This window comes from Botrytis byssoidea (assembly GCF_014898295.1).
Source record: "Botrytis byssoidea strain MUCL 94 chromosome Unknown BBYS_004, whole genome shotgun sequence".
NCBI lineage: Eukaryota > Fungi > Ascomycota > Leotiomycetes > Helotiales > Sclerotiniaceae > Botrytis > Botrytis byssoidea.
The window spans coordinates 837,314-860,698 of NW_024065845.1; the positions used below are offsets into that span (position 1 = coordinate 837,314).

Here is a 23,385-nt window from a genome sequence, read left to right on the forward strand (position 1 = left end):
GTGCGAATGAGGTACTGTACAACTAGATTTCCATATCTGTTAGCCAATGTTATAAAATACAAGATGAGAGTTATGTAATACATATCGTTGATGAAGTTTTGGCAGAGAATTAGTAATCCTAAATATAAATAATCTCGAGTCGAGACAAGTACTTTCCTAGCTTATTCGATACTTTGGATGTTAAAATAACTTCTACTATCCATTTGATATCTAGCGCAATCTGTGATTACCAAAATGGGATACCTAGAAGATATGCAACAACCTTGGAAAGGAATACAATTCCGATACCGCTACGTATCTGACGCAGATGTTATTCACCTAGAAAGCTTGATATTGAGAAAGTACTTTGGGTCAACAATATGTAATATATCAAATATGAACGCTGAGAAGCATTTATGAATATAAGTTTGAGGTGGATATACATATGCTCGGAAAGGTAATTACATGAAGGGAGGAGAATAAAGGCATGAGAAAAAAAGATAGGTGGGAATAATTTGTTATAAGGATCAGGATGGTCCAAATATATGAGCTTTCATTGAGTTGAAAGATTCCTTGACCCATTTAAAGAATATATTTATGAATAACCAGTTTTTGATTTAATATAATTCCAATTACAAGTTCTCCACCGTGATGATGTAGCTTAACCTCACACGTAGTATAGCCTTATAACACATATTCGAACTCACCGAAAAGACTCCAAATCAGATCATCAAGCTTGTGAATTAGATATTAAGCAAGGATGTACATAAATATCCTTAAGTATTTCCATCCCGTATGCGCTCCGAAGATGACACAAAAATAGAGTTGTACAACAAGGGCAAAGGGTATCTCGTGCTAACTATGAAATATGAAGCAAAAATGGCCCCAGAAAAAAATGGTATCGTAACTTCGCGCATAAATTCGTCGTCCTCGATTATCGTCTTCACTCATCGTTCTTACTCGTCGTCTAGTATACTACTAGCCAGTCTTCCAAAAATTGGGACTTCGCATCGGTCTAGAGTATCCGCTATTTTGGGGGATTAGATGTGTTAAGTTGGAATTGGAGTATGTTTACCAGTGTGGATAAAACAAAGATAGAGCCAGGGAGTGAGAGAAGAATATAGAAGACTTACCATCTAGATATGCTCTCCTAGTTAGCCAGATTATTAAACTGATGTCTCCTAGGAGCAATAACCATGACATGGATGGGCCTAAATCTAACATTAATACCAATGCTCAAACCATAGGATTTGTGTTCTTCTCTCAGGAAATTCCTGTATGTCTGAGGACGGGTAAGGGAGAACTCACTCCAGGAAAACATCAAATGTACAACAAACATGGCCGTAAACAGCAAAGCGGACTGCCAAGCGTGAAACCTATCGCCATTGTTCAGCACTGTCTCATACAATCATCACACTGCCTCTCGACATAAAAACCTTCACTTCCCACTGAAAAGCAATCTCTCATAACTGACCTCACGTAATCACTCTTCCTCTCCAGAACCAAAAGCAATACACCCCCAGCAGGCGGCAAAAGCAGATAAGCCAAACAAGCCTCATAATCCAAGCGCAACGGGAGACTCGTTTCAAACTCATGTAATCCATCTCTACTTCCCCCACCATACCCCGCACCTCCACTTACACTTCCCCCAACATTATATCCCCCTCCAATCCTCCCGCTCTCTACGTCCTGATACCCGTCTCCAGTATTCACAGTCGGAAAATATCCATCTCTCTCTCGTTCTCGCTGCGCCCATGGATTTGGAGTAGTACTTGGAGCGAAATTTCCATTTTTCGCCGCAGCATTACTAGTACTTTGCAGAAATGCTGGACTGCGAACTCCGGGACTGAAGGACCTACGAATAGGCGAAATACTTTGACGGGGAGAAGAGGTAGAAGTACGTGGTGGTGGAGAGAGAGCCCGAGTTTCTTCTGGGGAAGCTTGATAGGGTGCGAAATCCATCTTAAAATCTTATTTTATTGCTGGAATGCGACGAGTAGATATGAGAATATGAATAGGTGATAGGTAAGTTTTGAATATTAGAGATGCGAAAGAAGATGTTATAATAGCAGAAATATCTTCGAATGGACTTATTATTAACAGGTCAGATCAGATCATAGAATCATACGAGATACGTTTATTGAAACGAAAAACTCTTCTGTTTTCTTTTTTCATAAGGGTTTGTTGAAGAATCCTAATGAGATGTTTGTTTTATCGCGATAAACGCTTTACGATATTATTATTATTCGATAGTGGATCATTCATCGTTATCAGTTAGGTGCCTGAGGCATATATGCATGTCTATCACAGTGGCTTTCCATGGCGGAGTCAAAGTATCACGCCAGCGGGTCCAGTTATTCAGCAATAAGAGCGGAGAATTTACGAGCCCCGCCGGAATTATTATTGGAAATCGGAATGGTATAATTGAGCATCATCGTTTATTACTCTGTTAAGAACTTCCACACTCACATCACACGATAAACGAAAAGCTCAATCTGTACACTAAAACAGAAGCTCGAGATACTATTTGATCATGTATCCTTTTTGGACTAGGTGGCTAAAATTTTACCGTCATAAGTTTGGAAGGTTAATACCAAGGACGAATGTACACGTTTAGTCCAACAATTGGCTTGACAGATCATATGATGGGTGATTTTCCAAATGTTCAAGACTACCAAGCCCAACAGTTGGCCCCGACTGATCATCACCATTTGCATGGTCAGTCGAATCCGACTTTTGGCATTGGTATTGCAGAATAACTTCTTCAAATTATTATGCTACTATGCGATTCATTTCATATATCGCTTATGACATCGGTAAGTATCATAATCCAATGCTGCCCGTGAGAACGGTAAATCGAGCCTTCAAAATATCCTTCCACTTGTATGCACGCACCCTTGTATCCCAAATCGTATCCTCAATCCTGAACACCGTGCTCCGTATACCTGCTCTCTTTTCGTCGTAGGAAATCAAATCTTCCTGATATATTCAAGTGCGCTGGAAGATTTGTGAAATGCTGGTTAAATAGTCGGGGTTTCGTGATTCATCTAAACTCCACTGCCTGGAAACACCCCCTGTCCTCAACATGTTTCAACTCTAGTTGTTGAAATCTAAGAATTGTATTAGCATCAGTATCCCGATTAAAAGTTGACAATTTACAATGGCCTTCCAGGACTTACTTCTCGCTCTTCGCGTGAAAATATATTCCACTAACTCTGCCCTCAACCTGATTGAAGCAAATGTAATAGAACCCTTCGAAACTTGCACCGCTAATTGTTCTAACACGATGATCAGGAACCAGGAAGTGTTCCTTCCATCTCATAAAAATATTATCTCGTTGTGCTAGATTTGGTATGTGGCAGTTTCCTTTCTTCGCAGATTTCTGAAAGGGACGGAAGGCCTGAAACTTTGCCCAGTGTGTTAAATCGACTTTATCTGTGGAACCCCAATCTTCGTGTTGGGTGAAGAATGAATATTTTGATCCAATGATTTCACCTTCGAAATAGGTCGTGAGGGTAGGGTGGTCTTCGGTTAGGCCTGTTGACAAAGTATTCGATTAGTACGAAGATTCCAGTGCCATATTGAACACTCGCATACCTTGAATGCGTAAATATCCACATAAAAATGATTCCCTCATGTCGACATGTTTAATTTCGACCTGTACGTCATAGACCTGCCGTTCTGATTGCTGTGTGCCGTGGAATTTGCTACCTGGTCGTAATTTGGAAGATGGTGAAGATGGTAACATCTGTATTTTGTTAGTGTTGTTTCGAGGAACCAGCACGAAGTCAATTGTACTAACTCTAACGTTCGAGAAATCGTAACCTAAGGATGGTGAAGGAACCCGTGGATTAGTGGCGGTATGCATCTCAGCTTCATCCTGCTTATCTCCTTCCGCGCTGACAGGAGATAACATATCGGGTCCATTTGCTTCTTCATCGATATCCATGCTTTTGGTGTTTCGCAGATGAGTTTGAGAAGTCGGTGTCATATCAACTGTTCGTAAATCATGAGGTGGAGGTGTGGGTTGTTGTGTAGCTCTTGAATCTAAAATCGGGGAATCGAGTGTACCTTCCATCTCTGGTATGCTCCAAGTAGACCTGTCATCTTCAGGGGGGCACGATGTGTGCGATATCGTCGCTCCAACTCTGGACTCGTTATTTGAAGAAGGGGTGGGCATTGAATCGCGCCGGCACCAGCCAAGCTTGTCAAAGAGAAATTAATGATACAACTGAAGTATTAAAACAATAATGTGTTGATGATAAGATTAGACGAATAGAACCGATAAGATTAAATGGAAGAAATGACTTGAAATTGTCGAGAAGATGAGATGACGAAAAGATGAGAAGACGAAAAGATGTTCAGATATGATAAAGGCAATACTACTCTAGCACGGTCATTGGCGCACAACGCTAAAATGTGACTTAAGTGTTCTACGCTATTTCCAATGAGGCTTAGCTTCGGATTTCCGTTTTTCCCCGCAAGTGCATCCATAAAAAGAACAAAATTGATTAATTGATGGAGGGTGATGAAGAACTACATGTTCTATACATAGGTACCTAGGTAGGTAGTATTCCTTCCACAACATCTTCGTCGATACCTTCAATTTATACTTCAAAAGGCATGTATGTATTGGTGACATTCTACTTGGACTTCTGAAGTAGCTGGAGAAATCCCATTGATCATTTTATGATTCAATTTTTACCTAGTGCTTGTTACCTAAAGACTTCTTCTATCATGTTGTCACTGTAGACCTTTTAGTGTCACTCCGGAAAGAAGGAATTTATTTGATTGAACTGTTCAAAAGGTCCACATACCATGAGTATGTATCATTGCCGAAGTGGTCTCTCATAAATCGACAATCATTTGGTACCTTCCAATAAAGATGTAATTCACATGTATTTGCAAGCATGAGCAACCCAAAAGGGCGAAAAAGGAGTCAGTGGTACCATTAGTGATTCGACAGCACATCTGAAGATACTAGCCTGGATGAATACCGGAATACTTACCCAGCCATTTCATCCAATCCCCAACTTACCCTCTAATACAGAATTTAGGTGCGTGCTGAATTGCTGGCACATCCATCTGATGGGAGTAGAGGGCTTATCTTGCGGGGCTTGCTTCCTTGGTTGCAAGAGAAGTGGTGCTTTGAACATCGAATGAAGTTGTTCGTCAGGTAAGGGATTCGGTAAATATGTTCATGCATGCAGTGATGCCAGGCATAGTCATAACATAAAGTACAGCAATTATGAGTCTTTTAATAGCTCCGACGCAAGTCAACTTGGCATATCTGATAAACATTATGCAATGTACAGGAGGAACGGCATACATATCAATATAAATTTGACGATAATATCATATCAATTTCAAAGACGCAAATCGAGCTTCAAGAGTTCGATCATTTCTCTGCTTTATACCACTCTTCGATTTCTCGTGCCGGACCTGATCGTTGAGCAGTTTTCTTGATTTAGAAATAAAAAATGGTGTTTCGGTATGTGATATGTCCCAGAAGTCGTACATGAAGCGGCTACCTCATCCAAGTATAACTCGACGAAGTGGGAGGAATTATGTGTGGACATCCAGCTTGGTCAGTTTCGACTGATCAGGCACAACAGCACTATCAAATCATAGTTTTTGAAAGTTGGACAAAAACTGAGTAGATTTTTGTGTCATTAGCATTGTAGACAAATAAGTGGCTTTTCCTCTATTGGTATCCATTTGTCTTGCAAATAAATCAACGCCTAACTCCTTCTTCCCCTGGTCTTTTCTTGAAACCAAATTTTTAAATGGGCTTGATCTTAAAGTGCAATGCTATCAATGAAAATACCAATGCTTTGAGATCCTGTACAAGATAGTAGAATACCCGAAGGCCTTCTGGGTCTTGAGATTCTGTGACATCAACGAGAGATCCGATTTTGGCAGTCTAGTTTTGATCAGTGACATAATCTCACACCCGAGAAAATTATACATACCTCGAAGGAGATGACTTCGCTGCCTATTTTGATTTCCAATTCTTGACGTCCATCTTTGTTCTTCTGAGGCCATTTGCTATCGTCTTCCCTATTTTGATATAAGCTTTGAGTGCTAGGCTCTTTGGATTTTAGAAGCTTACTTCATAATCTCACTTGTTTTGATGATCCTCTTGATTTCCTCAACCAGCAAAGAGCTAATATTCACTATGAGCCGTAAAATCAGTTTGGGTGAGATCCATAAAGCATCGTATACCACATACTTTCTTTGCGGATCAATGAATCGTTCCGATAATTGGAATTGTTGGCATAACGTGCGGATGCGCTTCTTCCATCTCCTAAGACTCGAAAGTCGAATTCTGAATCCATTGTTAATGTCCGCGCAAATTGTAAACAGCTGCTCAATCCTCACCAAGAAATTCGTGCCCATGTCGACCTTGGTGACCAGAACTATTGAGATAAATTAGTAAATTCAGACTCAAGAATTATTATCAACTCACTAGTAGCGAATGTAAAAGGGTTCGTTGAGAGTAGACATAATGTCGGAGACCTTTAGTTTTGTCTGCTGTCTATTTGATAAAGAAGGCTGAAGCTTTTGATAGCTTCCTGAGACTCGGTCATGAATTTAGCTTAAGCCTAGAAGCTGGCGGGGATACCATTTTGTGCCTGACAATCTAAGGCTGAAACAGGCCACGCTAAGTCTTTCGAACACAGCACCCAGAAAGCTGGACACAGTCGTGATAATATTCCCAAGAACACGCATGTTCGATGCGTAACTCTCAACGCATTACCTTAAATTACTATTAATTCTACTTCCGATTCCTACTTCTTGAGATTCTTCCAACTCTCAATCTGCCACAGCTTCAAAATATTAAACAACCTCGAATCCAGAAGTCCACCCTTTATACATAGTCAAGAACGAAAGAAACACCTTCCAGCTCGGCAGCTACAAATATAGCCAATATGGCGACCTTCTTAGAACAGTCGTACAGCTTGGTACATCAGGACAATGCAGCAGATGTACCTTCAATGTCAGATTTGAGGACGCAGTTGGAGAAAGGGACAGATGAGAGTAAAGTCGAAACTATGAAGCGCATTCTAACAATTATGCTGAATGGAGATCCAATGCCTCAATTACTTATGCATATCATTCGATTTGTTATGCCTTCGAAGTACAAACCATTGAAGAAGCTTCTTTACTTTTACTACGAAATATGCCCAAAGTTGGATGCCAGTGGGAAACTCAAGCAGGAAATGATCTTGGTTTGGTAAGACCACTCTGATCTGCGAAACTTGTGATAGTCGTATTGACATGTGCCACAGCAATGGTATAAGAAATGATCTTCAACATCCCAACGAATACATCAGAGGAAACACATTGCGATTCTTGTGTAAGCTCCGCGAATCAGAACTCATCGAACCTTGTCTCGCCCCAACCAAAGCGTGCCTTGAGCATCGTCATGCATATGTTCGTAAGAACGCAGTTTTTGCAGTGGCTTCTATATTCCAACACTCCGAAAGTTTGATCCCAGATGCCCCTGAATTGATAGCCGCATTCTTGGAGACCGAGAGTGATCATACCTGCAAGCGCAATGCATTTGCTGCATTGGTTAGCATCAGCCATGACAAGGCTTTGGAATATCTCAGTAGTGTCTTTGATGGCATTCCAAATGCAGACGAGCTGCTACAACTTGTGGAGCTGGAGTTCATAAGAAAGGATGCGGTTCAGAACTCACAGAATAAGGTATTTTCCACGATCATGGAGCCAAACATTGCTAACATCTGTAGGCACGATACTTGCGACTCATCTTCGACCTTTTGGAAGCTGGCGCTTCTACTGTCGTTTACGAAGCTGCTTCATCTCTCACAGCATTGACCAATAACCCGGTAGCGGTGAAGGCGGCAGCCTCGAAGTTTATTGAACTTAGTATCAAGGAAGCCGACAACAACGTCAAGTTGATTGTTCTCGACAAGGTGGATTTGTTAAGACAGAAAAATGAGGGAGTTCTAGACGATCTGACCATGGAGATTTTGCGCGTTTTATCTAGCACCGACATCGATGTACGAAAGAAGGCTTTGGATCTAGCTCTGGAGATGGTTTCCAGCAAGAACGTCGAGGATGTGGTCCTACTGTTAAAGAAGGAGTTATCAAAGACTGTCGACCAAGAATACGAGAAGAACGCCGAGTATCGACAACTCCTGATTCACTCCATACATCAATGCGCAATCAAATTTTCAGAAGTCGCTGAGAGCGTTGTTGATCTCCTCATGGACTTCATCGCCGATTTCAATAACACATCAGCCGTTGATGTTATCTCCTTTGTTAAGGAGGTAGTCGAGAAATTCCCCAAACTTCGACCATCCATAGTTGAGCGCTTAGTGTCAACCTTAAGCGAAGTTCGGGCCGGAAAAGTGTACAGGGGGGCTCTCTGGATAGTTGGAGAATATTCTCTAGAGGCCAATGATATCAGAGATGCCTGGAGGCGGATAAGAGCTAGCTTGGGCGAAATCCCTATCTTGGCTTCTGAACAACGTCTTCTCGATGAAGCAACGGATGGGCAAGAGCCAAAAGAGCCAGAACAGACCAATGGGCATTCCAAAGCAGCCCCAACAGGTTCAAGGAGAGTCCTTGCAGACGGTACCTATGCCACTGAAAGCGCCCTCACAAGTCAATCTGCCGTCACAGCCAAATTGGAGGCTGTCAAAGCCGCTCAAAAACCACCTCTTCGTCAACTTATCCTCGATGGAGATTATTATCTAGCTTCTGTTCTTTCTTCTACCCTCACAAAACTTGTCATGCGCCACTCTGAAATCTCATCAGATGCTGCCAGAACTAATGCCTTACGCGCCGAGGCCATGTTGATTATGATTTCAATTATTCGTGTAGGACAATCGCAGTTTGTCAAAGCGCCAATTGACGAAGATTCAGTGGATAGAATTATGTCTTGTGTTAGATCGCTTGCAGAAGTGGCCCAAAACAAGCAACTGGAAAGCGCGTTCTTGCAGGATACCAGAAAAGCATTCCGAGACATGGTTCAAGTAGAGGAGAAGAAGAGAGCAGCCAAGGAAGCAGTGGAGAAAGCTAAATCGGCTGTTCAAGTCGATGACGTCGTCTCCATTAGACAGCTTGCAAAGAAGAACACGATTGATGGTGCAGATGAGATCGAATTAGACCTTGAAAAGGCGACTGGAGGAGATTCTTCAGTGGAAGATCTTTCATCAAAACTTAGCCGAGTTGTACAACTTACTGGTTTCTCTGATCCTGTATACGCTGAAGCATATGTTACGGTACATCAATTTGATATCGTTCTAGATGTCCTTCTTGTCAACCAAACAACAGAGACTCTTCAGAATTTGTCTGTCGAATTTGCAACACTTGGAGATCTCAAGGTTGTGGAGAAGCCAACTACTCAAAATCTTGGCCCACACGATTTCCAAAATGTACAAGCTACCATCAAGGTTTCCTCAACAGACACTGGAGTCATATTTGGAAATGTCATTTATGATGGCGCAAGCTCAACCGAAAATAACGTGGTTATTTTGAATGATGTCCATGTCGATATTATGGATTACATCCAACCTGCTGTCTGCACCGAAACTCAATTCCGTACAATGTGGACAGAATTTGAGTGGGAGAACAAGGTCAACATCAATTCCAAGGCCAAGACATTACGAGATTTCTTAGATCAACTCATGGCTTGCACAAATATGAATTGCTTGACTCCCGAGGCTTCATTAAAGGGCGATTGTCAATTCTTGAGTGCTAATCTTTATGCTCGAAGTGTTTTCGGTGAGTTAAATCATTCCTGCTACTACGAAATGTGATCATTTACTAACAAAATTCTAGGGGAGGACGCTCTTGCTAACCTCAGCATCGAGAAAGAAGGTGAGGATGGACCGGTGACTGGATTCGTTCGTATTAGAAGCAGGTCTCAAGGGTTAGCACTCAGCTTGGGGTCATTAAAGGGATTAAATAAGGTTGTAGAGGTTGCATAAGGAAGTGAGAAATGATGACAAAATCTGTCTCATCAGTTTATTGCATCCGGACTAATGGACATTGGAGAACAGTTACAACTGCTAATAAGATGAAGATGAAGGGGAAAATAGGAAGCCACTGGAAGGCTGAAGCAGGCTCAACCAAAGGCGTCAATCTAGTTCAAGTCGTGTTGTGTTACATGTAAGCCTGCCTTTTATTTTGGTCGTTGAAATGATGATGATTGGGGAATTTTGCGCAAAAGAGGCACAAAAAGGAGTTTTAGCTAGAACCAGAGAGGCATTACTCGAGTACCATAAAATATTTTGAATTCTCCCAATATTGAAGTTTCATTGCTCGCTTGTACCTACATACTACCTAGTATTGTACGAGTATACCTGTCTAGTAGCTACTGGCCGACTACTAGCATGTGAGATTTGCCTCTATGCCAAATATCCTTGATTGCTGTTGGTACACGAGACGAGAGGCAAAATTAAGACTTTCGGGTTCTGCACCTGGTCAGAACTCAATTTCAGTTTTCAAGGGACCTTTGCACCAATTGAATGAATATCCACACAATCATGCAATTATAACAATTGTCGTTCACGCAGCAGGTAGTACCCACGTACCTTGGCCAGGTGGGTAGTAGCAGTGATAAACAAACGACCTCATAACGTATCACCCCTCATCTTAATGAATAATAGAAATTTGAATACTCCGTACAATCCATCATATCTACGAGGATAGAGAAAGGGAACCCATGACTGGGTCGAATGATCGGAAATTTTGGAGTTTGTGTTCCGTGCATCTATCTTGTTTTGAAGCTCGGCTTCTTAGGAACTGTGACGGGCCCCTTGCATTTGTAAGTACTATGAGAGAGAACTAACGGTAACCCTAATAAATCTTGGAAACCACCCTTTATTGAACAAAGGAAAAAAGTCTCGAGCAAGTTAAACTTGAATTTATTTCTTTTCCTGTTCAGGACACATTTTGATAGTCACCATCTTTAGTCACTCGTTACAATAACCACCATACTATGATTGGATAAACAGAGACGAGAGGTATCATATTGAGAGAGAGAAAGTGAGAGAATGCTTGGGATATCGACACAGTTTAGGTGACCATGGCTTCTTCTATGGATTCGAATCATCCGTTTATCGATACGATGGGAATTACCAGTGATGAATATGTGCGGGAGCAAGCGTTTGTGACTGATGGAACGTTGACGGTAGGAAGAAATGCTTCCTTGACCTTGGGGACGGACTCTCTGATTGTACTTGGTGAGTTCTGAGGATCGGAGTCTGAGGAAATAGAAATAGTTGTACTGATATGATGGAATGAAGATGAGGCTTTCGAAAAGGAGAGCGCAACTTGTTGCGGGTTTTGGACTTTTGCTTCGAGTGAGTCCATCTAAGTGTCTCCTTTGTATCTACGTCATACTGATATATTGCACAGGTTCTGCGAATACTAGACCAATTCCTTTCTACAACGTCCTCTGGGCTGAGATATTAGACACGAAAGAGCTTGCGATTCGATATGCTGCGCCGACATCGAAATCGAGAGTACAACCTACAGAGCTGAAATATGCGATTGAATCGCATTCTACAGAAGAAGTCAAGAAATGGATTGGAAAATTATTAGATCGATCGTACGGCGAATCGCAACAAACAAAACGAGCAAAGGTCCTGGTGAATCCTCATAGTGGCAAGGGAAATGCGCAGAAATACTATGATCGGGATGTGGAACCACTTTTGAAGGCAGCGAACTGTAGTATTGACATGGTAAAGACGCAATATCAGGGGAATGCGGTTACGATTATAGAGGATATGGATGTTGAAGCTTACGATATGGTGGTTTGCTGTTCCGGAGATGGATTGCCGCATGAAGTATTTAACGGCCTGGGTAAGAGACACGATGCGAAAAGAGCCCTGTCGAAGATTGCAGTGACGCATGTACCATGCGGGAGTGGAAATGCTATGAGTATGAATTTAAACGGAACGGCCAGCGCCAGTTTGGCTACTTTGGCTATTATCAAGGGGATTCCTACGCCGCTAGATCTCATGTCGGTCACACAAGGAGAAACACGAACAATCAGTTTCCTATCTCAATCTGTAGGGATTGTGGCCGAGGCTGATTTAGCTACCGAACATTTGAGATGGATGGGAAGTGCACGATTTACATATGGATTTCTAGAGAGACTTATTGGACAAACAGTTTATCCTTGTGATATTGCTATTAAGGTTGCGATAGAAGATAAACCAAGTATAAAAGACTATTATAGAAAGGAGATGAGCAATCACGAACCAGCAAGCGAGAGGAGGGGATACAAATACCTTTTGGATGACGATGCTTCGGCTAGTAGTGGGACGGAAGATGGGTTGCCTCCGCTGAGATATGGTACTGTGAGCGACAAATTGCCGGAGGGCTGGGAAATGGTTCCATATGATAAGTTGGGCAATTTTTACTGTGGGAATGTGAGTTTATCTCCCTTGTTCGAGTCATTCTCGGATACCCTACATTTGAACATCCTGAGGCTTCCTCAACCTTCCAATACTTTGATCTGCATAACAGAATTACACAAATGCTAACACAAGATTCCAGATGGCATACATGGCCTCAGATGCCAAATTTTTTTCCGCCGCCCTTCCAAGTGACGGTTACATGGACCTCGTTTGCATCAACGGCGATATAAGTCGCCTTGCAGCTATCAAAATGATGTTGTCAGTGGAAAACGGAAAGTTGTTTGATATTCCTGACGTATGGTATCGTAAGATACTCGGATATAGAATCATTCCGAAACAGAAAGGGGATGGGTATATAAGTATTGATGGGGAGAGGGTTCCCTTTCAACCATTCCAAGTTGAGGTACATAAGGGTTTGGGTACGGTACTCTCGAAAACGGGACATATGTATGAGACTCATGGTTTTGTTTGAGTTTTTCTCGGCTCGGTGGTGGACTTATTTTTTCATATTTTCATGGGGTTTCTTGTGTGCACTGGAGGGGAAAGGGGCTCTCGGTAAGATAGGATCTGGGTGAGGCGTTTGAATTTTCTTCCAGACATTGTGGCACTTATAGTCGACCTCGAAAGATACCCAAAGATGGTTTAATTCGCATCAGCGACTTAATATATATATATTGTCAAAATTAGAGATCTGTTCTATTCTACCATGAGAATTTCTGAATGTGGAGTGACTTTTTACATGGGATATTCAATATCCATTAGCGGATGTATGGACTGATAGAACACCATAAGGGACTCAAAAATATCTCTTGATATAAGTATTGATTGATATATCTTAGGAATTATTACAATGTTTCATTAGAGATTGAACGATCAAAAGACAAATTCTGAATACAAAGAGGCTTTTTACATTGGATATTGAATGTCCTCAAAACAACACCTAGACGCCGTGGAATTTCTTCCATAGATCCTCTTTTAACACCGAAAGAAACATTTTTCCACGTGGAATCAGCTCTTCATCATTTTCGACATTCGACATTCGCCCTTCATTCTCAAGCCTTAATCCTCAATCCCACCCCATCCATCCTCCTCCCCTTTGCTCGCATCACTCATTTCCACATCATCTCCCTCCGCACCCTCCTTCTTCTCATTCCCCGGTAAGCGCTCATCTCCTAGCGCCTCCTTGCACTTATTCCTAACCGTCTTATTAATACTCTCCTTGCCCAATTTCCTCAATGGCTCCAACAATTTCTCTAATCTCTCCGCGCCCTCTTCACTCTCCTTCGCTGCGTCGATCGCACCCAACTTCTCAAGCTCATCAATCCAGATATCGATTACATGAAAGCGCATTCCATTCGGTGTGCGCTGCGCGTCGGGACCCGAACCACAGGGAATCGAAGATAAGACTTCCAAAATCTGTTCTCCAGAATCCGAGACAACTTTCTTCGACCCTTTCTTATTTTTCTTTCCTGCAGAAGCGGAAGCAGAAGAGCCTGAAACCACAACCTCAAAGCCAGCCGCCAAATAGCGTCTCACGAGCAGTAAAAATTTCTCCATGCGCAACACATCGATGCGTTCCCATTCTTTAGACATGATTTCCCAAAAACCGGTGTAGAAGGGTGCTTGGGTGGAGGGGGAGAGGGAGGACAGGAGAGAGGCGAGAGAATTGGCGAGGGATTGTTGTGGGAGTGGTCGGTCGCACATCCACATGCTGTAGAAGAGACCGGAGTGGATTTTGAGATAGTCGAGGTGGGTTAGGGCGCGCGATGCGGAGAGATAGGTGCGTAGGGACTGGAGAGCGGCGTCGCGGGTTTTTTTGTCTAGGAGGGGGTGTTAGGATGGAAATTGATGGAGGGAGGGAGATGGAACATACCATTTGCAGCTAATTCCTTGATTAACTTCGTATCCCTGATATCCGTCGACATTTTGGCGTTAGAATTGAGGTTAGAGGTAGAGTTGTTGAATTGGAAATTGACAAAATAGATGTATGTGAAATTCCCCGCGCAAAGATATCTTGAGATGGTTTGATAGCAGAGTCGAAAATAAAAATATATTCTGCCGCCAGTAGAAACGTTGACCGCTTTTTGTGGGGATGATTGATTGGATAAGTACCTAATTGATCTGGTGTAGTTTTAGGGAAGGAGCTATTCACACCCCTCGTTGGAGAGCAAACGGCAATGAAGTGAATTACTGGGCTGGACTAGCAAACAATAATGACTTTGTGATATGGAAAGATCTTTACTTCTCCAGATATTTGGATTCTTCTCTTACATATACCTACTTTATTTTCGTCTCCAAATCTCTAGATCAATACACCTCCAAAATACACTGTCAAAGGTGTGTTCCTATTAAACAGCCTCAGCAATGTCTATTCTCCGCCAAGCAGACAAACGAAGCGAACCAGTCACAATGAAAAAATGGGACAAGACGAATAAATCGAGTTTCCATAGTGATTTGAAGAAGGTGAAAGAGGGGAAGAAGTTACATGAGGCAGCACGTATGTTGAAAACTTGTTCGACGAAGATTATGGCGCCGACGTATAGAGATCATTATTTTGGTCATGAAGTTGTGAGTTGTTGTCTTTTTGCTTTATGTTCGTTTGTTCTGTGATTTGGTCTCGTTTGGTTGAGTTGGGTGAGCTGGTGATTGGGGTTATGGTGTGCCATGGTCTGGTCTATAGAATTCTGAGTGGGCTTTGAATGGCGAGTAGAAAGGCCAGGTTCTTAAATAATAGCATATGATTTGGAGAGAATGAAAATGGAGCTTCGGAATCATAGTAACGGGGGTACGAAAAGGGGCTGTTGTTGTACTTGTACTTGTTTCTTTTTGTGGGTATAGGTACGTTATGTGTGAGGCGAGGAGATATGAGTAGGTGATTTTGTGATTTTGAAGATCAAAAAATCCTAAGTAGGATATTATACTTCCACTGCTCACAGTAGGGTATAAAGCAAGAAGATAGATCAAGCAGAACTCTTAGAGACGATCCTAAGCTCACAGGATAACTCGAATTTTGGAGTTCTACCCGAATATTCAATAGAATCAAGGGGGTTTCTAATGTCTTAGCCTATTACTTTGGAACTCTATAATGTTTTTTTACTGTTCAAATATTTCATTTATTGTTTGGTCCCTAGATGTGTTCAATCAAGCAACAACTAACTTGTCTCCCAGCCATCCCTCAAAGATTGTCATTGGTGTCAAATTCGCAGCTTCTCCAATGCAAAAGAATACCCAATCTCCATTGTCTGCAAAGACGAAAGCCTAACTCTTCCCGATGATTTCACTTTTATCGAAAAATCCATTCTCAGGGACGGAGTTTCCCGAGCCGACCCTGAGTTTCGAGTTGGGTGTGAATGCAGTCACAATTGTCATGGAATGACTTGCCACTGCCTCCAAGATTCTGAGGTTGATCTTCCAGACCACAATGTATATGCATATCAAGCAGGTGGCAATAGCGAAGGATGTTTGAAAGAGCAGCTTTTGGATAGCAAAGCACCTATCTACGAGTGTCATGAAGCCTGTGCTTGTGATAAAACTTGTGATAATCGAATTGTTGCGAGAGGACGACGCGTACCATTACAAGTTTTTCGCACTGAAAATCGTGGTTGGGGTATGTAATTTCTGTTATTCTTGAATGTTGGATTCAACAATCTAACGAATCATAGGTGTCCGAAGCAAAGTTCCGATAAAAGCCGGTGCATTTATCGACTGCTATATTGGCGAGATAATCACCGCTCAGGAGGCGGACAGACGTCGCGACAATGCAATTATCAGTAGAAGAAAAGATCTCTACCTCTTCAACATCGATAAGTTTACCGATCCAGATAGTCTCGATGAGACTTTACGTGGTGATCCATATGTTATCGATGGAGAATTTCACGCAGGACCCAGTCGTTTCTTCAATCATTCCTGTGAAGCCAATATGAGGATCTTTGCGCGGGTTGGAGATTATTCTGAGAAAAATCTTCATGATTTGGCTTTCTTCGCGATTGAGGATATTCGACCAATGACGGAGCTGACTTTCGACTATGTGGATGGGAAGGATGATGGAGAGCAAGGGAGTGAGAAGTGCTTGTGTGGAGCTAAATCGTGCAGAGGATGGCTTTGGTAATCATGGGAAGAAGGCAGTGATGAATATGAATGGTAGAAAACGCACGAAAGGACAATCTGCAAAAAAAAATGATACCCCAGATCTGATTAAGTATAGATGGATGGAATTTGGTTGACATTATTGGAAGTACCTCGAATTATGAATGCGTTGGAAATTGTCAAGCGAATTGAGTCTCTTATTCTTTTAAAATTTTGGTAACTCGACATCATAGTATCTTGATGATTAAATAAATTCTGTGTCTCTTGTGAAAGCGACTGAGGGAAAGTTGTCCATACCTTCTTGTAAAATAAACTCGATACACATCAAAGCATTTCCTTGAATTCGGCTATTCAACATCCATCTACCACTCAAATCGACACCATAGTCAAAGTACGACGACCAGTAATGAGTTGCTTCTAAATCACCTCCCTGTCAAACAAAACCAATGATAGATTCACAAGGTTCTAATCTAATCCTTCATCAGACGTCGAGGGTTCTGTTCTCCCGCACGTGATAATAAACGACTGTGATTGATTGGGTTTAGCGCAATTGATTAACGAGATTCTACACCTACCTAGTACCCACTCTCGAGCCACTGCACTCCCCAAGGCAGCATAGTAGATCAAGAGTGTCAAGGACGTTTCCAGTCAACCATTATATACATTCGTCTTTACTTTCTGAGAAATTCAAGTTCAACATTCGGTCAGACACAATCTTTACAATTCAAACCCAAGAGATATAACATAACGCATATTCGATTAACTCCTCAGGCTTTCCAGTAAGCTTACATTGTCTTCTGGATCACGTTTTCCTTTGCTCTACCCACGTATCGTATTCCATGCCATAAGGCCATCCGCTCATAAATATTGATAACTAATAACAAACGTTTGTTTAACTCAGATTTTATCAATAGAATCATCCGACAAGACTTAGGAATAACTTGAAGTACGAAACATATTCAATCTTTCTGAGCAGAGAGTTCGTTAAGGATACCTCAGCTGGTCGGGGCTGACATACCACCACTTTTGGGAACCGCCATTTTATCCGTGATATTATCATCGTTAGAATTTATATCAAGCCATCAATAACAACAGTATGGGTGCTGTGATCAAACGAAGCAACGTAATGGCTAGTTTTACTGGTATGTAAAACTCTACTTCGCTTTCAGAGGCTGAAATCCTCTGAATGTCTAATATACCTACAGAATTTGGTAATATTTGGATGTGGGATTCAACGTTCCAAGACTACCAGATATCCAGAGTGTCTGATAGCTTCTGAATCACCATCGCAATTTGAAGCTTTCGGGGTAATCTGAATGTCTCTAATGCTTTGATGACATTAGGTACCAATATTACACTACATGAAAACGTTTCATTTCCGTTATTTTCGACGTTTCCATTGGAGATTCGACGTCAAATCTGGAAACATGCTTTAATAGGTCCTCATATTCATATTGTATCTAGCCACGTTGCAACTCGTAGCAGAATTACGGAAATCATGCAAACATGCAAGGAGGCATATGATGAGGGCATTCAGCTACAATTTTCTCATTTCACATTTTGCAATTACGGTTCGTGGGGGGACGAAAATTGCCATGCACAACTTCCAAAGCATTACATGGACCCAAACGCCGATATCATGTGGCTCGTTGACAATTCTGAGTGTAAACTTCCTACCTCTTTAGCACTGTATGAAGGACGTCCTACATATCGTATGGTAAAGATCTTTGCTATAAACCATCAGCTATGGCACGACCCACGTCCACAATTGGACAGCAACGTAATGAGCTGGACATTGGGAACAGTAGCTTTTCTACCATACCAGATGTGTGAGGAAATATACGTCGTTTTAAATGATGTAGCCTTTACGCTGGACCATGGCGTGACTTTCATCGAGCCAGTAGATGGTCATGATGAGCCCCTCTCCTCTCGAAAGTTTACTTCCCAGGGCTATGAGAAGCCTAACTCTATTTTATTCAAAGAGGCAGAGCGAAGAAAGAAAAATTTAGAAGATTTTAGAACACAACTTTCCAAGTTCGAAGATGGTAATTGGGCCCTTCCGCTACAAAAGTTTCCAGAACATACAGGACTAATCAAATTGTGTTAGACTATCAAGAAAATATCAGTGAACACACCTGGTTCAAGTATCCGCCTATCATACGCTATGTTATAGCAAAGCCAGGCGGGACCCCTTCTTTATTTACGTGTATCAAGAATCAAAAGCCAACAGTTGTTGGTCACAAATCTCTCACTCCACTCAACACAGTTTCCTTGCCCGACCATCTAAAAGATTTGGTCTCTAATAATGATGATGACAGCTGGTTTCCAGTGGAAAATGATGCGGACGATTATACTAGCGATAGCGCGGAGGAAGACGTGTATGAAGATGATTTAGAGTACGATAGTCATGCTGGTGACGAGGATGTAGAAGATGATGAGGGCGACGAAGGGGACGACAAGGAAGAGGCTGAAGCGGAGAACAAAAATCCGGGTTTTAGCACGAGTTTGAATACGGATTCTGATGATAGGACTTTTCGAACTGTACCTTTTAGCTCGGCTGTTGAGGCTCTAGACTATCAAGATTACGCCGCATTTACAAATAATGGAGATGGAATGGGAAATGATCAAATGCCACTCGCAGATGAAAATGATGCAGATTTATGAAGGACTTCATTTTTCCCATTTCTACCAAACTTTGGAAGAGTTTGGACATCAACAGTTTTGGGCATATACAGCACTTGAAAGTTGATCATCCTTGGACAGTTAAATATTATAGACAGTGCTGATATATTCATGAAACTTTTAACGTCGACAAGAATTTAGGCACTGGAGAAATTTTGAACCTTGAAATACGTCGACATGTTGAATCTGCGTTCAGTACTAAAGGTTCTTGTATTTGCATTCCAGATGCCAGGTAGTGAAGGGCGTATCGTGGCATTATTCTTTGCCTCGTTTTTCTAAATTTGCATCTCCTCATCATTCCACAATCACTCTTCTCTCCTGAATTTATTCACTATTTTCCTACAATATGGGCGATCTAAGTGAACGGTATCGGCTGACCTTAATCTGTACCTCGAAAATGAAGTAAGTTTCTCATGCAAATTCACTCTCAAGTCAACATCTCGAATTTCCCAATTTGACCCGCCAGTATATATACGTCCTCAAAAGTCTCAAAGAAAAGAAACATCCCCCTCACTACCACGAACTAAATGAAACACCAAGAAATTTCCACCTTATCTCCCAACTTTTGGGTCCTGTTTTTATCTCGACTTTTCTCAAAGTCTCACAATGTTCAAATTTGGTTCGAAAACCATACAAGCTGATAACAGCGAGAAAATCAAAAATTTCCGCAAACTGGGTAATAAGTCAGTATAACCACTTCTTGATATCGAAAGATGAATACTGAGAATCGCAGAGAAGCTTATCAACTAGCTCTTCATACACTAGATCGCCATCGCAACAAATCTATCACCTGTCGCTATACACCACCTCCGAATCATCCATTCAATTCCAACCGTCTCATACGTATAGTCGAAACCGCAATCATCGACGTACTTCTCCTGCATCCAATTCTACAAGGTGTAATAGTTGACGCAGACTCGAAAAATCCGGCGTGGAAACAACTACAACAAATAAATCTAAATGAACATCTTACATGGCGCTTTTTACAAACACCCGAGGACTTCGATGATGTTTTGAGAGAACTCACTCTCTCCGAAATTGATAGCAAGTTTAATGAAATGCAAGAAAATCCGGGGTGGAGAATCGTTGTTTTATATCAAGAAAGAGCCAGCTTACTGGAAGTACATTTTACGTGGAACCAAGTTTATGGCGATGGGATAAGCGGAAAAATCTTCCAGGAAGATTTATCTCGACATTTGAATACGGCGACTCAATATGAGAACATTGAAGACAACACCACAACATCTCCCCTCATTCCACTTCCTCCAACTGCAATCCTCTCGCCACCAATTGAAGAACTCTATAAATTTCCTCTTAGTATATCTTTCCTCGCCAAACGTCTCTGGGAATTATTTACTCCCGCAGCTACATCACGGACAAAATTAACTTTAGCTTATTGGGCACCCATCCATCTCATCCCATGCTCCACCCAACATCGCTCATTCTCCATCTCCAAAACCACACTCTACGATATCCACCTCACCTGTCGCAAGAAAGACAGCACACTTATCAGTCTTCTGCACGCACTCATGACCGTCTCACTAGCGTCACAATTAGACGAGAACACAGCATCTGCATTTCAAAGTTGTACGACGTTGGATATGCGACGATTGATATCGTTAACTTCCTCGACATCCGGCTATTCAGGGTTGAATGTAGAGAGAGTAATGGGGAATTATGAAATGTCGGTTTCTCATGAATTTGATAAGAAACTTGTAGCTCAGCTACGCGACAAACTCCCAGGGAATGGTAATCAGGATTTAATCTTGTCACCGGGACAGCTGAGGCAAATTTGGAGAATTGGCGCAAATATCTGTGGAGAAATTGAAACGAAGGTGGCGAGAGGTTTGAAAGATGATTCTGCAGCACCAATGAAGTTTATATGGAATTGGTGCCAAAGACTCAAAAACGCTTCTCAGAGACCTAGAATATTCTCATGGTCAATCACAGATGCTGGAACCTTCAACAGGAATTCGAATATCGATAATGAGATACCGTCTGTAGAATCTAAGCTGGGAGGAAGAGATACGTGGATACTTCATCGGGCGGGATTTGCATCGAGTGCGGAGACCACAGGTGCGGCTTTTGTAATCTCGCTTATGAGTTTTAAGACAGCGGGGTTATCTGTGGATGTTAGTTGGCAGGATTCTGTCTGTGAGGTTGCAATGGGAGAGCGAGTTACAGCTGATTTGGGAAAGTGGCTTGAGCAAATTGCGGAAGAAGCATATCCGTGATTGTTATTTTTTGTAGATTATATATGCAGGAATAGTCACTTACTAATATTATTCAACACAGCGGTGATTCTTTTTATCACTTATTAACATGTCTATTTCAAGATTGGCATCTGTATGAATTGTCACTGATGATATTCTCACATGCATTGTCTGATAATTTTGGTAATAGTTAGGTAGCTCTATTTACTCCCCATTCACTCTCTATCCTCGCTGCTACTATTGTGTGAATATTTTGGTAGCCCAAATGATGGCAATCCTCCTCAAGTTTACTACTGAGAGTCGGAGAAAGCAGATATTCAATCCAACCATGGATCTTTTCTCAGAATCCCACGAGAATTGGTAGTTTTGTGTTCACAATAGACGTTATCCTACCTTGACAACCCATCATTTTGGTTCTCTTGGTTTGTGGGTTTCCCACCTAAAATACTAGTGGGGATATGTGCTTTCTTGAATCCCGACTAAGGTCTAGTCGGCCACCTGAAACGTCTACTACTCCGTGTGTAGACGATGATTAGAAGATCATATGAAAGTTTAATCTATATTCAGCAATTTTAAAAGAATAATTGAGATTGAAAAATTAGTATATATTATCATTATTGAGTTTTAAATATAGAAATAATATTGGTTGAGTATTACATTAAAGAATAAATGTAAATATTGAATTAAATTCAAGGAATTCTCATGATCTAACTGATTGATAAGATCCCTATTCAGCGACCGGAGCCTACATGTCGCTCCTTCGGGGACAGTGAAACTATGTTGAAGGATCATATGGCACTATGACTCGATCGTGGCACTTGGCTTCACAGAATCTGAACATGATGACAGGATGAAAACGAGGCATCTCGTCGAGTATAGATTGAACCCACGGGTGCGTCCTGTTGAAGTCTTGGCCGGGCATCCATGTAGTTTGCGGATAAAGGCCCGTATTTCGTAGTCCTATGGGACTAGAGTCTGACTCAGTCCAGACATCTCCAGGTAAATAAATACTATTCAAAGTCCCATTGCGACATTTTTCGGTCCATTTGTACCAGAGCCAATTACATTCATACCCCTCATGCCATTTGCAGACACGAGTCTCGAAGTCATCGGGGGTGAGAATCATTTCTTCGAATATTTCCGCAGGCTCAGGGTCCTTTAACATGGCATCGTCGAGAAAAGTCGTAAACCATAATTCGTACATGCGACGAATGGTCTCTTGGTCCGAGGTGTCGACAAGTTGGACCGGTGCCGCCGAACTCCCGAACAGCTGAGCGTCAACAACCTGTTTGGCTGTTGCATGAATAGTTATGACCGTGAGACAGACTTTGAAACCGTTCATTTGCTCGATGAGTGGAAAGTTGTCCTTGATTTCATCTATTCGAGGTTGAGTAAAGAACCACCGATCGCTCGCCTCCAGGCCCGCCGGTATCTTCACGAAACGGTGCACAAGAGCTGCCATGAACGAGCCTCCCCGAGCGATTTTAGCATACGCAATGAGAGTTCGATGGGGTCTATCATCATCAGATATATAACAGCCCTCCGCGTGATCCGGATCCCAATTGAGATGCAGGATATCTTTTCCGGGGTTAAACCACGGATTCTGGAGCAGGCATGGGTCCTCCCAATCTGGCTTCTGCTCGAAAACTTTTGCTTTCCACAACTTGTGTAGGTTCCATAAGTGTCCGGCATCTATAAGTGCGGCATCTCGCGCCTCATGACATACTAGACTGTATGCTGGCTGTTGTGCGTTTGCGTGGGATGTCAATTTCATGACACACTTTGTCCTGATGTGTTCCGAATCTGGGCAGTCAAGCTCCATGACACGATCTTCCATGGTACAGAACCTCCAGATCTTGCGTTGTAGCTCCAATGGCAATTCCGGAAACTTAGTAAACTCGGTTGCCATTTTGACGTAGTCTTAAAAGTATGATAGAATGATATAGTGAGTGTGTATCGATTTCGACAGAGGATTCGAAACTGGGCTTGCAGTTAAGAGAATGGAATTCATATACAGGCGG

General features: G+C 42.0%; 10 protein-coding genes across 10 annotated transcripts; 5 read left to right on the forward strand and 5 right to left on the reverse strand.

The window, feature by feature from the left end:
• Positions 1 to 459: 459 nt before the first annotated feature.
• Positions 460 to 1,941, reverse strand: EAE97_002353 (uncharacterized protein; the record flags this gene model as incomplete). The annotated part of the gene is made up of 4 exons (XM_038872864.1): positions 460 to 1,006; positions 1,113 to 1,190; positions 1,288 to 1,355; positions 1,454 to 1,941. The coding sequence occupies 4 exons, from the start codon at positions 1,939 to 1,941 to the stop codon at positions 936 to 938; spliced, it is 705 nt and encodes a 234-aa protein (XP_038736070.1). The 3' UTR covers positions 460 to 935.
• A 557-nt stretch (positions 1,942 to 2,498) lies between these two features.
• On the reverse strand, positions 2,499 to 4,329 carry EAE97_002354 (uncharacterized protein). Its single transcript, XM_038872865.1, has 4 exons — positions 3,782 to 4,329; positions 3,577 to 3,727; positions 3,159 to 3,516; positions 2,499 to 3,089 (listed from the first exon to the last, which is right to left on the reverse strand). The coding sequence occupies exons 1-4, from the start codon at positions 4,157 to 4,159 to the stop codon at positions 3,023 to 3,025; spliced, it is 954 nt and encodes a 317-aa protein (XP_038736071.1). The 5' UTR covers positions 4,160 to 4,329; the 3' UTR covers positions 2,499 to 3,022.
• A 1,432-nt stretch (positions 4,330 to 5,761) lies between these two features.
• Positions 5,762 to 6,486, reverse strand: EAE97_002355 (uncharacterized protein; the record flags this gene model as incomplete). Its single annotated transcript, XM_038872866.1, has 6 exons — positions 5,762 to 5,902; positions 5,952 to 6,039; positions 6,092 to 6,155; positions 6,212 to 6,307; positions 6,361 to 6,398; positions 6,449 to 6,486. The coding sequence occupies 6 exons, from the start codon at positions 6,484 to 6,486 to the stop codon at positions 5,762 to 5,764; spliced, it is 465 nt and encodes a 154-aa protein (XP_038736072.1).
• A 425-nt stretch (positions 6,487 to 6,911) lies between these two features.
• Positions 6,912 to 9,944, forward strand: EAE97_002356 (uncharacterized protein; the record flags this gene model as incomplete). The annotated part of the gene is made up of 4 exons (XM_038872867.1): positions 6,912 to 7,216; positions 7,272 to 7,692; positions 7,737 to 9,738; positions 9,796 to 9,944. The coding sequence occupies 4 exons, from the start codon at positions 6,912 to 6,914 to the stop codon at positions 9,942 to 9,944; spliced, it is 2,877 nt and encodes a 958-aa protein (XP_038736073.1).
• A 1,100-nt stretch (positions 9,945 to 11,044) lies between these two features.
• EAE97_002357 (uncharacterized protein) lies at positions 11,045 to 12,855 on the forward strand (the record flags this gene model as incomplete). The annotated part of the gene is made up of 4 exons (XM_038872868.1): positions 11,045 to 11,201; positions 11,265 to 11,321; positions 11,377 to 12,395; positions 12,523 to 12,855. 4 exons carry the CDS (start codon positions 11,045 to 11,047, stop codon positions 12,853 to 12,855), a joined length of 1,566 nt encoding a protein of 521 aa, XP_038736074.1.
• Positions 12,856 to 13,442: 587 nt separating this feature from the next.
• Positions 13,443 to 14,308, reverse strand: EAE97_002358 (uncharacterized protein; the record flags this gene model as incomplete). Its single annotated transcript, XM_038872869.1, has 2 exons — positions 13,443 to 14,203; positions 14,257 to 14,308. 2 exons carry the CDS (start codon positions 14,306 to 14,308, stop codon positions 13,443 to 13,445), a joined length of 813 nt encoding a protein of 270 aa, XP_038736075.1.
• Positions 14,309 to 14,792: 484 nt separating this feature from the next.
• Positions 14,793 to 16,740, forward strand: EAE97_002359 (uncharacterized protein; the record flags this gene model as incomplete). Its single annotated transcript, XM_038872870.1, has 3 exons — positions 14,793 to 14,951; positions 15,552 to 15,990; positions 16,046 to 16,740. 3 exons carry the CDS (start codon positions 14,793 to 14,795, stop codon positions 16,489 to 16,491), a joined length of 1,044 nt encoding a protein of 347 aa, XP_038736076.1. The 3' UTR covers positions 16,492 to 16,740.
• A 368-nt stretch (positions 16,741 to 17,108) lies between these two features.
• Positions 17,109 to 19,322, forward strand: EAE97_002360 (uncharacterized protein). Its single transcript, XM_038872871.1, has 4 exons — positions 17,109 to 17,248; positions 17,371 to 17,611; positions 17,813 to 18,514; positions 18,577 to 19,322. The coding sequence occupies exons 2-4, from the start codon at positions 17,566 to 17,568 to the stop codon at positions 19,131 to 19,133; spliced, it is 1,305 nt and encodes a 434-aa protein (XP_038736077.1). The 5' UTR covers positions 17,109 to 17,248; positions 17,371 to 17,565; the 3' UTR covers positions 19,134 to 19,322.
• Positions 19,323 to 19,757: 435 nt separating this feature from the next.
• Positions 19,758 to 21,385, forward strand: EAE97_002361 (uncharacterized protein; the record flags this gene model as incomplete). The annotated part of the gene is made up of 2 exons (XM_038872872.1): positions 19,758 to 19,834; positions 19,885 to 21,385. 2 exons carry the CDS (start codon positions 19,758 to 19,760, stop codon positions 21,383 to 21,385), a joined length of 1,578 nt encoding a protein of 525 aa, XP_038736078.1.
• A 754-nt stretch (positions 21,386 to 22,139) lies between these two features.
• On the reverse strand, positions 22,140 to 23,273 carry EAE97_002362 (uncharacterized protein; the record flags this gene model as incomplete). The annotated part of the gene is made up of 1 exon (XM_038872873.1): positions 22,140 to 23,273. The coding sequence occupies one exon, from the start codon at positions 23,271 to 23,273 to the stop codon at positions 22,140 to 22,142; it is 1,134 nt and encodes a 377-aa protein (XP_038736079.1).
• Between the last annotated feature and the right edge of the window lie 112 nt (positions 23,274 to 23,385).

Bases quoted from the DNA above. Each gene is read 5' to 3' on its own strand.
- EAE97_002360 (XM_038872871.1), top strand. From the start codon at position 17,566: ATGGGTGCTGTGATCAAACGAAGCAACGTAATGGCTAGTTTTACTG. The intron at 17,612-17,812 runs GTATGTAAAACT...TGATGACATTAG, and splicing joins CGTAATGGCTAGTTTTACTG to GTACCAATATTACACTACAT. The intron at 18,515-18,576 runs GTAATTGGGCCC...AAATTGTGTTAG, and splicing joins ACTTTCCAAGTTCGAAGATG to ACTATCAAGAAAATATCAGT.
- EAE97_002354 (XM_038872865.1), bottom strand. From the start codon at position 4,159: ATGCCCACCCCTTCTTCAAATAACGAGTCCAGAGTTGGAGCGACGATA. The intron at 3,517-3,576 runs GTATGCGAGTGT...CTTTGTCAACAG, and splicing joins TGGATATTTACGCATTCAAG to GCCTAACCGAAGACCACCCT. The intron at 3,090-3,158 runs GTAAGTCCTGGA...TACAATTCTTAG, and splicing joins TTTCACGCGAAGAGCGAGAA to ATTTCAACAACTAGAGTTGA.